The sequence below is a fragment of the Mizuhopecten yessoensis genome, unplaced genomic scaffold, assembly GCF_002113885.1.
Source record: "Mizuhopecten yessoensis strain PY_sf001 unplaced genomic scaffold, ASM211388v2 scaffold1539, whole genome shotgun sequence".
NCBI lineage: Eukaryota > Metazoa > Mollusca > Bivalvia > Pectinida > Pectinidae > Mizuhopecten > Mizuhopecten yessoensis.
In genome coordinates, this window is record NW_018404097.1 from 1,567,871 (window position 1) to 1,582,754 (window position 14,884).

At 38.3% G+C, this 14,884-nt stretch overlaps 1 protein-coding gene across 1 annotated transcript in view; it reads left to right on the plus strand.

Annotated features, from left to right (window-relative positions):
* The window catches only part of LOC110464185 (uncharacterized protein C20orf194-like), a 141,745-nt gene that overhangs the window by 13,844 nt on the left and 113,017 nt on the right, over nt 1-14,884 (plus strand). The window contains exons 12-14 of the mRNA XM_021519265.1: nt 2,756-2,811; nt 5,706-5,841; nt 10,540-10,621. Of these exons, the coding sequence (XP_021374940.1) occupies nt 2,756-2,811; nt 5,706-5,841; nt 10,540-10,621 (274 nt within the window). The remainder of the gene's footprint in view (nt 1-2,755; nt 2,812-5,705; nt 5,842-10,539; nt 10,622-14,884) is intronic.

Genomic DNA, 14,884 nt, shown 5'->3' on the forward strand with positions numbered 1-14,884 from the left:
CTGTTAGGTTGTCAAAGTGATGTTGTACTGTTAGGTTGTCAAAGTGATGTTGTGTTGTTAGGTTGTCAAAGTGATGTTGTACTGTTAGGTTGTCAAAGTGATGTGTTACTGTTAGGTTGTCAAAGTGATGTTGTGTTGTTAGGTTGTCAAAGTGATGTTGTACTGTTAGGTTGTCAAAGTGACGTTGTACTGTTAGGCTGTCAAAGTGATGTGTTACTGTTATGTTTGTCAAAGTGATGTGTTACTCCTAAGTTGTCAAAGTGATGTTGTACTGTTATAATAGGTTGTCCAAGCGATGATGTACTATTTGGTTGTCAACATAATGTTGCAATTTCAGTTTTTCAAATTGATGTTGTTCTGTGAATATCTTGTCGTTTGTGGTAGTTGGAGGTAGAAAGGAACGAATGATAATAATCATTATTGATCATCTACCTTTAATGACCTGCGGGTATAAATCCCTTTTATTGATATATTCCACAATTACATTTGGTATTGCTATATTTTTGTCTTCACAAGTTTCTATTCCCATGTGTTAAGATTGTGTATCTGTTTCCCTGTAATCAACACGTTATTTGATACAAATAATTAGAAACATTTCCATTTATGCCCCAAGGCCATACTTTGGATCTATCATCAAATAAATCTGTCAGGTACCTTCAATTAGGGGGGCATTAGGAGTGCTGTCATCCAGTGAGATAGAAACGTCACGATTGTCTCCAGTCAGGAGCAATTTTACTTCATCAAGGGGAAATATTTTTGTAGTTTATTTCAAAACGACAAAGACAAGTTTATGATTTAGTTTTCTAATATTCCTGTGATATTTGAGATGAAATGTAACTAGGGTTTATCATACTAAGTATTGATTTTGTTTTAATGATTAAATGTGTTCCTATGAAGGTCTGTTTTATTTATAAGTGCCATGGGATATAAAAGTAATAAAATGTAGCATTGATGTTCTTGATTTCCAGTGTTGGAAATTACCCATAAATACAAATCACAATTTTCACTCTGAAAATGCATATTGATTTACTTTGACCTGTTTTTTAAGGCAAACTATCAAATAAAATTTCCAAACTCTACAGTTATATAAAATGACAAAAGCAATCTCGTCTTTTTGTAGATGATACCACGATGATCTTTAAGAGATTTCTAATGAGGTTATGTAGTGAACTCAATAAAAGGGGTCATATCAAAGGGGTAGGTAAAAGAATCAAAACACAGGATAATAAAAAGGGTCAAAACAGTTGGGAAATAAAACAAATAAAACACAGCAAGATAAAAGGGGTCACACAATTAAAGAAGAAGGACATCACACTGGAGATATTAAAAGGGGTCACAACAAGGGGAAAAGGTGTTACAACCAGGAGAGATAAAAGGGGTCACAACAAGGGGAGATATAAGGGGTCACAACAAGGGAACATATAAGGTGTCACAACACGGGGAGATAAAGTGTCACAACACGGGGAGATAAAAGGGTTCACAACAATTGGAGATAAAAGGGGTCACAACAAGTGGAGATATAAGGGGTCACAACAAATGAACATATAAGGGGTCACCACAAGGGGAGATAAAGTGTCACAACACGGGGAGATAAATGGGGTCACAACAAGGGGAGATAAAAGGGTTCACAACAAGGGAAGATAAAAGGGTTCACAACAATGGAACATATAAGGGGTCACAACACGGGGAGATAAAAGGGGTCACAACAAGGGAACATATTAGGTGTCACAACACGGGGAGATAAAGTGTCACAACACGGGGAGGTAAAAGGGGTCACAACAATTGGAGATAAAAGGGGTCACAACAAGGGAACATAAAAGGGTTCACAACAATGGAACATATAAGGGGTCACAACAAGGGGAGATAAAAGGGTTCACAACAAGGGAACATATAAGGGGTCACAACAAGGGAACATATAAGGGGTCACAACACGGGGAGATAAAAGGGGTCACAACAATTGGAGATAAAAGGGGTCACAACAAGGGAAGATAAAAGGGTTCACAACAATGGAACATATAAAGTGTCACAACAAGTGGAGATATAAGGGGTCACAACACGGGGAGATAAAGTGTCATAACAAGTGGAGATAAAAGGGGTCACAACAAGGGAACATATAAGGGGTCACAACAAGGGAACATATAAAGTGTCACAACAAGTGGAGATATAAGGGGTCACAACAAGGGAACATATAAGGGGTCACCACACGGGGAGATAAAAGGGGTCACAACAATTGGAGATAAAAGGGGTCACAACAAGGGAACATATAAGGGGTCACAACAAGGGAACATATTAAGTGTCACAACAAGTGGAGATAAAATGAGTCACAACAAGGGGAGATAAAAAGTGTCACAACATGGGCAGATAAAAAAAGTGTCACAACAAGGGCAGATATCAGGGGTCACAACAAGAGGAGATAAAGGGGTCACATTAAGTAGGGATGAAAAGGGTTAAAGTGCTATATTAAGGTGCAAAGTGGATGGGTCACTGTCACCAAAATGAAATTCAGTAGTTTTATTATCTGGTTACAAAAATTAAACCTAGTCATACTTAAATAGCTTTGACCAATACATTTAGCATTAAAGAATAACTATAACATACGGAGATCTGTCTACTTTTTAGGTGTAGAATTGGAAACATTATAGGTTCCATGTTTTCACAGTTTATTAGGGTAGTCAATATCCTTTGTTTGAGTATAGACTTGGTAATGTTAGTTTCATATCTTATAGTCTTTGATTAAGAAATGTCTTTGTTTCAGCCACTGAAGAGCTACTTCTTACATGGTTTAGTTGGTGCCGGCTCCATTGACAGAAGGTAAGATTTTCTCATAACAGTTACTTTGATAATCAGATCAACAACTAGATCAATTGTCAGTAAATAATAAAAGAAACTCCAAAATAGAATATGTTTGAAAATTGCTAATCTAAATTTTAAGCTTACCTGGCACATTAAACTAATGTTGTACTGATATGTCAATCATTTGTCTGTCTGTCAACAATTCACTCAAACAACTTCCTGGCCATATTGTTTAAAGCAACTTCTTCTTTAGAGACGGATATCGATCATAGTTCTTTGGAAGCATCCTAGGTGGTGGGGATTCAAAGTTGTACAAATGGAGGGGTTGAAATGGTTGAGATCCCAACCTCATAACCATATATGCAATTGATGGGTATAAAGAGGTAAACATTCATGACATTAGAATTGACCCTGGGTTCTGGCCCTACCCCTAGGGACTTAATTCCTTGGCCATAACTTTGAAACTGTTGAGATATCCATCCCATAGCAATATATACAATTGCTTGGCATAAAGATCCTAGTGAGGCATACAGGCCATCTGGACCCCTTGATATGGAATTTGGTACACATGATCAGTATCTTAGACAATCCTGTGTTGGCAAATTATTTGTCAATTTGACAGTTTTGTTAGCAGTAATTATAATGTCCCTTTTCTGAGATCTCTTTATAATGTTTTTTCCTGAAGTACTGATTCTATCTTGATCAATTATATAAAACTTAGTACTCACAATCAGTAACTAAGTTATTTGTGCAGTTGTGATATATTTTTGATTTAAGATATTTTTATGGGAGTTAAGCCCCTTTTCTAATTTCTTCTCCAAAGTACTGCTCATACCTGCTAACCCCTGAATTTGATCGTAACAGCTAACTCCAGAATCTCCCAAGAGGGAGTCATGAACCCCAATTCCCAGCCCCCTCCATTTACATCTGAGGTTCCTTAAGTCACCACTGATGTATTTATATCTGTAACAGTCTTAAGGAGGTTCCTTAAGTCACCACTGATGTATTTATATCTGTAACAGTCATAAGGAGATTCCTTAAGTCACCACTGATGTATTTATATCTGTAACAGTCATAAGGAGATTCCTTAAAGTCACCACTGATGTATTTATATCTGTAACAGTCTTAAGGAGGTTCCTTAAGTCACCACTGAAGTATTTATATCTGTAACAGTCATAAGGAGGTTCCTCAAGTCACCACTGATGTATTTATATCTGTAACAGTCTTAAGTAGGTTCCTTAAGTCACCACTGATGTATTTATATCTGTAACAGTCATAAGGAGATTCCTCAAAGTCACCACTGATGTATTTATATTTGTAACAGTCGTAAGGAGGTTCCTTAAGTCACCACTGATGTATTTATATCTGTAACGGTCTTAAGGAGGTTCCTCAAGTCACCACTGATGTATTTATATCTGTAACAGTCGTAAGGAGGTTCATCAAGTCACCATTGATGTATTTATATCTGTAACAGTCATAAGGAGGTTCCTCAAGTCACCACTGATGTATTTATATCTGTAACAGTCTTAAGGAGGTTCCTTAAGTCACCACTGATGTTTTTATATCTGTAACAGTCGTAAGGAGGTTCCTTTAGTCACCACTGATGTATTTATATCTGTAACAGTCGTAAGGAGGTTCCTCAAGTCACCACTGATGTATTTATATCTGTAACATTCAAAAGGAGGTTCCTTAAGTTACCACTGATGTATTTATATCTGTAACAGTCATAAGGAGGTTCCATAAGTCACCACTGATGTATTTATATCTGTAACAGTCGTAAGGAGGGTCCTTAAGTCACCAATAATGTATTTATATCTGTAACAGTCGTAAGGAGATTCCTCAAAGGCACCACTGATGTATTTATATCTGTAACAGTCGTATGAGGTTCCTTAAGTCACCAATAATGTATTTATATCTGTAACAGTCGTAAGGAGGGTCCTTAAGTCACCAATAATGTATTTATATCTGTAACAGTCGTAAGGAGATTCCTCAAAGTCACCACTGATGTATTTATATCTGTAACAGTTATAAGGAGGTTAATTAAGTCACCAATAATGTATTTATATCTGTAACAGTCATGAGGAGGTTCCTTAAGTCACCAATAATGTATTTATATCTGCAACAGTCATAAGGAGGTCAATTAAGTCAACAATAATGTATTTATATCTCTAACAATCATAGGGAGATTCCATAAAGTCACCACTGAAGTATTTATATCTGTAACATTCATAAGGAGATTCCTTAAAGTCACGACTGATGTATTTATATCTGTAACAATCATAGGGAGATTACAGTCTTAAGGAGGTTCCTTAAGTCACCACTGATGGATTTATATCTGTAACAGATATAAGGAGGTTAATTAAGGCACCAATAATGTATTTATACCTGTAACAGTCATGAGGAGGTTCCTTAAGTCACCAATAATGAATTTATATCTGTAACAGCCATGAGGAGGTTCCTCAAGTCACCACTGATGTACTTATATCTGTAACAGTCATGAGGAGGTTCCTTAAGTCACCAATAATGTATTTATACCTGTAACAGTCATGAGGAGGTTCCTCAAGTCACCACTGATGTACTTATATCTGTAACAGTCAAAAGGAGGTTCATCAAGGCAACAATAATGTATTTATATATGTAACGGTCATAAGGAGATTCCTTAAAGGCACCACTGATGTATTTATAACTGATGTATTTATATCTGTAACAGTCATAAGGAGGTTCATCAAGTCCCCAATAATGTATTTATATCTGTAACAATCATAGGGAGATTCCCTAAAGTCACCACTGATGTATTTATATCTGTAACAGTCATAAGGAGGTTAATTAAGTCAACAATAATGTATTTATATCTGTAACAATCATAGGGAGATTCCCTAAAGTCACCACTGAAGTATTTATATCTGTAACAGTCATAAGGAGGTTCCATTTGTCCTGTTTGGGAAGAACACCAAGAAGTCTATATTGGACAGTTTGGAGAGCGGAGGCAAGACTGAGAAGAATCATATCCACACCACTGGGACTGGTAAAGACCCCGCAAAGTTTATGGTAAGTATATTGTCTGTTGGAGTGGTAAAGACCCAGCAAAGTTTACTGTTAGTATACCTTCTGTTGGAGAGGTAAAGGCCCAGCAAAAATTACTGTTAGTATACCTTCTGTAGGAGAGGTAAAGGCCCAGCAAAGTTTACTGTTAGTATACCTTCTGTAGGAGAGGTAAAGGGCCAGCAAAGTTTATGGTAAGTATACCTTCTGTAGGAGAGGTAAAGGCCCAGCAAAGTTTACTGTTAGTATACCTTCTGTAGGAGAGGTAATTAAAGACCCAGCAAAGTTTATGGTAAGTATATCCTCTGTTGGAGAGGTAAAGGGCCAGCAAAGTTTACTATTAGTATACCTTCTGTAGGAAAGGTAAAGGGCCAGCAAAGTTTACTGTTAGTAAACCTTCTGTAGGAGAGGTAAAGACACAGCAAAGTTTATGGTAAGTATATCCTCTGTTGGAGAGGTAAAGGCCCAGCAATGTTTACTGTTAGTATACCTTCTGTAGGAGAGGTAAAGGCCCAGCAAAGTTTACTGTTAGTATACCTTCTGTAGGAGAGGTAATTAAAGACCCAGCAAAGTTTATGGTAAGTATATCCTCTGTTGGAGAGGTAAAGGGCCAGCAAAGTTTACTGTTAGTATACCTTCTGTAGGAGTGTTAAAGGCCCAGCAAAGTTTACTGTTAGTATACCTTCTGTTGGAGAGGTAAAGGCCCAGCAAAGTTTACTGTTAGTATACCTTCTGTTGGAGAGGTAAAGGCCCAGCAAAGTTTACTGTTAGTATACCTTCTGTTGGAGAGGTAAAGGCCCAGCAAAGTTTACTGTTAGTATACCTTCTGTTGGAGAGGTAAAGGCCCAGCAAAGTTTACTGTTAGTATACCTTCTGTTGGAGAGGTAAAGGCCCAGCAAAGTTTACTGTTAGTATACCTTCTGTTGGAGAGTTAAAGGCCCAGCAAAGTTTACTGTTAGTATACCTTCTGTTGGAGAGGTAAAGGCCCAGCAAAGTTTACTGTTAGTATACCTTCTGTTGGAGAGGTAAAGGCCCAGCAAAGTTTACTGTTAGTATACCTTCTGTTGGAGAGGTAAAGGCCCAGCAAAGTTTACTGTTAGTATACCTTCTGTTGGAGAGGTAAAGGCCCAGCAAAGTTTACTGTTAGTATACCTTCTGTTGGAGAGGTAAAGGCCCAGCAAAGTTTACTGTTAGTATACCTTCTGTTGGAGAGGTAAAGGCCCAGCAAAGTTTACTGTTAGTATACCTTCTGTTGGAGAGGTAAAGGCCCAGCAAAGTTTACTGTTAGTATACCTTCTGTTGGAGAGGTAAAGGCCCAGCAAAGTTTACTGTTAGTATACCTTCTGTTGGAGAGGTAAAGGCCCAGCAAAGTTTACTGTTAGTATACCTTCTGTTGGAGAGTTAAAGGCCCAGCAAAGTTTACTGTTAGTATACCTTCTGTTGGAGAGGTAAAGGCCCAGCAAAGTTTACTGTTAGTATACCTTCTGTTGGAGAGGTAAAGGCCCAGCAAAGTTTACTGTTAGTATACCTTCTGTTGGAGAGGTAAAGGCCCAGCAAAGTTTACTGTTAGTATACCTTCTGTTGGAGAGGTAAAGGCCCAGCAAAGTTTACTGTTAGTATACCTTCTGTTGGAGAGGTAAAGGCCCAGCAAAGTTTACTGTTAGTATACCTTCTGTAGGAGAGGTAAAGGCCCAGCAAAGTTTACTGTTAGTATACCTTCTGTAGGAGAGGTAAAGGCCCAGCAAAGTTTACTGTTAGTATACCTTCTGTAGGAGAGGTAAAGGCCCAGCAAAGTTTACTGTTAGTATACCTTCTGTAGGAGAGGTAAAGGCCCAGCAAAGTTTACTGTTAGTATACCTTCTGTAGGAGAGGTAAAGGCCCAGCAAAGTTTACTGTTAGTATACCTTCTGTAGGAGAGGTAAAGGCCCAGCAAAGTTTACTGTTAGTATACCTTCTGTAGGAGAGGTAAAGGCCCAGCAAAGTTTACTGTTAGTATACCTTCTGTAGGAGAGGTAAAGGCCCAGCAAAGTTTACTGTTAGTATACCTTCTGTAGGAGAGGTAAAGGCCCAGCAAAGTTTACTGTTAGTATACCTTCTGTAGGAGAGGTAAAGGCCCAGCAAAGTTTACTGTTAGTATACCTTCTGTAGGAGAGGTAAAGGCCCAGCAAAGTTTACTGTTAGTATACCTTCTGTAGGAGAGGTAAAGGCCCAGCAAAGTTTACTGTTAGTATACCTTCTGTAGGAGAGGTAAAGGCCCAGCAAAGTTTACTGTTAGTATACCTTCTGTAGGAGAGGTAAAGGCCCAGCAAAGTTTACTGTTAGTATACCTTCTGTAGGAGAGGTAAAGGCCCAGCAAAGTTTACTGTTAGTATACCTTCTGTAGGAGAGGTAAAGGCCCAGCAAAGTTTACTGTTAGTATACCTTCTGTAGGAGAGGTAAAGGCCCAGCAAAGTTTACTGTTAGTATACCTTCTGTAGGAGAGGTAAAGGCCCAGCAAAGTTTACTGTTAGTATACCTTCTGTTGGAGAGTTAAAGGCCCAGCAAAGTTTACTGTTAGTATACCTTCTGTAGGAGAGGTAAAGGCCCAGCAAAGTTTACTGTTAGTATACCTTCTGTAGGAGAGGTAAAGGCCCAGCAAAGTTTACTGTTAGTATACCTTCTGTAGGAGAGGTAAAGGCCCAGCAAAGTTTACTGTTAGTATACCTTCTGTAGGAGAGGTAAAGGCCCAGCAAAGTTTACTGTTAGTATACCTTCTGTAGGAGAGGTAAAGGCCCAGCAAAGTTTACTGTTAGTATACCTTCTGTAGGAGAGGTAAAGGCCCAGCAAAGTTTACTGTTAGTATACCTTCTGTAGGAGAGGTAAAGGCCCAGCAAAGTTTACTGTTAGTATACCTTCTGTAGGAGAGGTAAAGGCCCAGCAAAGTTTACTGTTAGTATACCTTCTGTAGGAGAGGTAAAGGCCCAGCAAAGTTTACTGTTAGTATACCTTCTGTTGGAGAGTTAAAGGCCCAGCAAAGTTTACTGTTAGTATACCTTCTGTAGGAGAGGTAAAGGCCCAGCAAAGTTTACTGTTAGTATACCTTCTGTAGGAGAGGTAAAGGCCCAGCAAAGTTTACTGTTAGTATACCTTCTGTAGGAGAGGTAAAGGCCCAGCAAAGTTTACTGTTAGTATACCTTCTGTAGGAGAGGTAAAGGCCCAGCAAAGTTTACTGTTAGTATACCTTCTGTAGGAGAGGTAAAGGCCCAGCAAAGTTTACTGTTAGTATACCTTCTGTAGGAGAGGTAAAGGCCCAGCAAAGTTTACTGTTAGTATACCTTCTGTAGGAGAGGTAAAGGCCCAGCAAAGTTTACTGTTAGTATACCTTCTGTAGGAGAGGTAAAGGCCCAGCAAAGTTTACTGTTAGTATACCTTCTGTAGGAGAGGTAAAGGCCCAGCAAAGTTTACTGTTAGTATACCTTCTGTAGGAGAGGTAAAGGCCCAGCAAAGTTTACTGTTAGTATACCTTCTGTAGGAGAGGTAAAGGCCCAGCAAAGTTTACTGTTAGTATACCTTCTGTAGGAGAGGTAAAGGCCCAGCAAAGTTTACTGTTAGTATACCTTCTGTAGGAGAGGTAAAGGCCCAGCAAAGTTTACTGTTAGTATACCTTCTGTAGGAGAGGTAAAGGCCCAGCAAAGTTTACTGTTAGTATACCTTCTGTTGGAGAGTTAAAGGCCATTCTAAGTTTAATTTTATGGTTAGTGTACATTACGGGAGAGGTTGAGTTCCTGCTAGGTTAAGTTAAGTACCTACCCACCTCTAGGACAAGCTCAGACTTTGCTGTGTTTAGGGTAAATAGTCAACTCAAGAACAAGCTAAGTTGGGGTAGGGGGAGTATACTGGAATAATCCTGTCTGTCTGTCTGTCTTTCTGTCTGTCTGCAAACTCTTATCCTGGCAACTACTTAACTAGTGCTTCGGTTTCAACGAAACTTTACATATCATAACTATCCTCTAATGTTGTCCATCCAGGTATTACTTTTTTTCATTTCGACCCTTTCTTATGGACATATGGCCCTTTAATGAAAAATACTTGTACGGACAACTTCTCCTAAATTAATGGCGAAATTTCAACAAAAGTTTACAGATATGGTAAATATCCCCTGATGTTGTGCATCGAAGAAGTATTTTTTATTCTGACCCTTTTTTTACTGATTTATGGCCCTTTGTTGAACAACTTTTGTCCGCCTCCTAAACAACTGATATGGTGGTTACCCCCTCGTGCATCGAGGTTATATTTTATCATTTCAACGCTTTTTAATGAAGGACAGATATTCCCTTTATGCTAATTGTGGGATGCAGAGGTATCTTAGTAAGCCTTTGGATAAAAGTTCTTGTTCGCTCTACTTCTTCAAATATGCTGCACCAATTTGAATACCTCTTGGAACAAATAACCTTCCATTGAGAGGATGTGAATAAAACAGATAGATTGGAACCAACTCTCCATTTATTGGGGTTATGCCCCTTTGTTTAAAAACTTTGTTCGCACTCCTCCTCCTAAACAACTGCACCGATTTTAATAATACTTAGATACAAATAACACTTACAATGGGGGGTTGAGTTTAATATATAGATTGGTGTGACCTCCCAATTTAATGGAGTTATTTCCTTTTGTTTAAGAACAAGTTTCCGACAGTTTATTGTGAGAATATTTGTGCTGTATTTACAGATATGTAGAGGAATTTCCCCACATTCCACATTGAGTTGTACCAGGACCTACTTCTTCACCCAGCTGTCAGATCCATTCCAAGGTAGGAAATACAGTTTATCTCTAGACTACGCGTTTACTTTTCTGTGGTCACAATACATTGAGTGTATACTATAAGTGTACTCAGATCTCGGATCTTAGATAAGATTGTGTATGTTAAAGTGTACTCAGATCTCTGATCATAGATAAGGTTGTGTATGTTATAGTGTACTTAGATCTCTGATCATAGATACAGTTGTGTATGTTATAGTGTACTCCGATCTCTGATCATAGATACGATTGTGTATGTTATAGTGTACTCAGATCTCTGATCTTAGATATGATTGTGTATGTAATAGTGTACTCAGATCTCTGATCATAGATAAGATTGGGTATGTTATAGTGTACTTAGATCTCTGATCATAGATACGGTTGTGTATGTTATAGTGTACTCAGATCTTTGTTCATAGATACGGTTGTGTATGTTATAGTGTACTTAGATCTCTGATCATAGATAAGATTGTGTATGTTATAGTGTACTCAGATCTCTGATCATAGGTAAGATTGTGTATGTTATAGTGTACTTAGATCTCTGATCATAGATAAGGTTATGTATGCTAAAAGTGTACTCAGGACTCTTATCACAGATAAGGTTGTGTTTGCTGTAAGTGTACTCAGATCTCTGATCTTAGATATGATTGTGTACGTAATAGTGTACTCAGATCTCTGATTATAGATAAGGTTGTGTATACTAAAAGTGTACTCAGAACTCTTATCACAGATAAGGTTGTGTTTGCTGTAAGTGTACTCAGATCTCTGATCATAGATAAGGTTGTGTATGCTAAAAGTGTACTCAGAACTCTTATCACAGATAAGGTTGTGTTTGCTTAATCAGACCTATGGGAGTAAATATTGACTAAACAAGGAAAAAACTGAGAACCTTTATTTTGAAAGTACACTAGTCCTAAGACACAAAGAACCTATGTGCTGCTGCTTACTTTACGGTCTGTTTGGATGCTTTTAAGAAGTATTTCAAACTGGAACAAGCTCAGTGTTAGATATCATCCTGCTATATGCTATATATCCATTTAATCCAATACAAGAGATGCATGTTGGTCACGTTTAAAATAGGAAGATCTCGTGTGTAATTTATCCTTTTCCTGTCGGTACCCTGATCCACAGAAAATAAGAAACCAAATACATTAATTCCTTAAAAGCAGTGAGTGGTGACTGGTGGAGTCGGAGATTCTGCGTAAAGGTCTCTGTGATACTCTAGCAGTGTGGCAGTGTGTATGTGAGAACAAAGGTTTGGTGACAAAGACTAAAAGCTTCTCGATAGGTTACAGCCAGCTGTAGAGGTGTTTCCAGCTCTTGCTAATCACTCTTTCCCATTTAGACTATCAACTGCAAGACCAAGCATGGCAACAAAACATCATATGTTTTTTAAATGGCACAATAAAATGATGGAACAGTAGTGTTTTTGCTGTGAGTAAAAGGCTTTGGTAATACAATAGAAAGATGTCTACTAGTGGGTGAACAACTTTGATAGTACAATATATGTCTCTACCAGTGGGTGAACAACTTTGATAGTACAATAGATGTCTCTACCAGTGGGTGAACGACATTGATAGTACAATATATGTCTTAACCAGTGGGTGAATGACTTTGGTAGTACAATACATGTCTCTACTACCAGTGGGTGAAAGACTTTGATAGTACAATACAATATATGTCTCTACCAGTGGGTGAACGACATTGATGGTACAATATATGTCTCTACCAGTGGGTGAACAACTTTGATAGTACAATATATGTCTTAACCAGTGGGTGATTGACTGATTGACTGGTAGTACAATACATGTCTCTACTACTAGTGGGTGAAAGACTTTGATAGTACAATACATGTTTCACTACTAGTGGGTGAAAGACTTTGGTAGTACAATACATGTTTCACTACTAGTGGGTGAAAGATTTTGGTAGTACAATACATTTCTCTACTACTAGTGGGTGAAAGATTTTGGTAGTACAATACAATAGATGTCTCTACCAGTGGGTGAATGACTTTGGTAGTACAATACATGTCTCTACTACCAGTGGGTGAAAGACTTTGATAGTACAATACATGTTTCACTACTAGTGGGTGAAAGACTTTGGTAGTACAATACATGTCTCTACTACTAGTGGGAGAAAGACTTTGGTAGTACAATACATGTCTCTACTACCAGTGGGTGAAAGACTTTGATAGTACAATACATGTTTCACTACTAGTGGGTGAAAGACTTTGGTAGTACAATACAATAGATGTCTCTACCAGTGGGTGAATGACTTTGATAGTGCAATACATGTCTCTACTACCAGTTGGTGAAATACTTTGATAGTACAATGCAATATATGTCTCTACCAGTGGGTGAATGACTTTGGTAGTACAATACATGTCTCTACTACTAGTAGGTGAAAGACTTTGGTAGTACAATACATGTCTCTACTACAAGTGGGTGAAAGACTTTGGTAGTACAATACATGTATCTACTACCAGTGGGTGAAAGACTTTGATAGTACAATACATGTTTCACTACTAGCGGGTGAAAGACTTTGGTAGTACAATACATGTCTCTACTACAAGTGGGTGAAAGACTTTGGTAGTACAATACATGTATCTACTACCAGTGGGTGAAAGACTTTGATAGTACAATACATGTCTCTACTACTAGTGGGTGAAAGACTTTGGTAGTACAATACATGTTTCACTACTAGTGGGTGAAAGACTTTGGTAGTACAATACATGTATCTACTACCAGTGGGTGAAAGACTTTGATAGTACAATACATGTCTCTACTACCAGTGGGTGAAAGACTTTGGTAGTACAATATATGTCTCTACCAGTGGGTGAAAGACTTTGAGAGTACAACAAATGTCTCTACCAGTGGGTGAAAGACTTTGATAGTACAACAAATATCTCTACCAGTGGGTGAACGACTTTGAATATAAAAAATATCCCTTTCTTTCAGTAGGTGAAAGAATGATGCGATATATGTCTCTACTACTAAGTGAAAAACTTTGATAGTAACATTTACAACAAATATCTCTACCAGTGGACGTATTGTTTTTGTGATACAATACATGTCCCTACCAGACAGGGATTTAAGCACTGACACAGGACTCCAGAACCACACTATAGCGCTACTTAAGGAAGACATATAAGTTTTGTCTCCAAAGTTTACAGAGAATTGTCTGCAAATGTACATCTGCTCGGCACCAGGACAGTTTAACTGTCTGTAGATGGTTTTTTGATCTGTTCTTCAAAACCCAATAGAAACTGGTCAGCATATTCTCACTACACGTCACGAAATCACAATAAAAAAAAGTATGAAAAAAACATGGAAAACTCAATTTTTCAAGTTAATTTCAGTAGTACTACATTTAATGAAATCTTGCACTTCCTCGTAGGAGCTTTCACAGAAAAGTGAATAACTGTGAAACAGCATCTCATGAAATTAACTGTGACGTTATAGAGGCATGAAGCAATTAATCACGTGCGGGGTATTAAGTGTATCGTACAAAGGCGGCCTAGTTTTACACGGATAAGGCCTTCATTGAATGACACCTCATCCCCACACAAAATTCCTATTATTGAAGTTTCATTATGGCTAGCGTAATAGATGCAGTCTGATGGTTCCTCCTTGTGATTTGATCAATATTCCCCCTTTTACATACACTGTCTCTCAGGGGGATCTGGCAAGGGTAACGGAGCCGCTTTATTACCGATATCTCAAAACTGAACAAAACGTGAAAAATCCTTCAACTATGGAGACCTTGACACACACTTTTTTTTATTGGTGTAGTGAGGAACTATACATTGTAATAGTGGGGACGCTTATATTACTGTGGTGTGGGATTCATATATTGCTGTATTGTGAGACACATATTGCTGTATCGAGGGACACAAATACTGCTGTATTGTGAGACACATATTGCTGTATTGTGGAACACACATATATTACTGTATTGAGGGACACAAATACTGCTGTATTGTAGGACACATGTTGCTGTATTGAGGGACATATGTATTGAGGTGTTGCAGGCCAATATTGCTGTATTGTGCATATATCTTGCTGTGGTGTGGGACACATACATTGAGGTGATGTGGGACACATGTATTGAGGTGATGTTGGACCAATGTATTGAGGTGATGTGGGACACATGTATTATGGTGATGTGGGACACATGTATTGAGGTGGTGTGGGACACATGTATTGAGGTGATGTGGGACACATGTATTGAGGTGGGGTGGGACACATGTATTGAGGTGATGTGGGACACATGTATT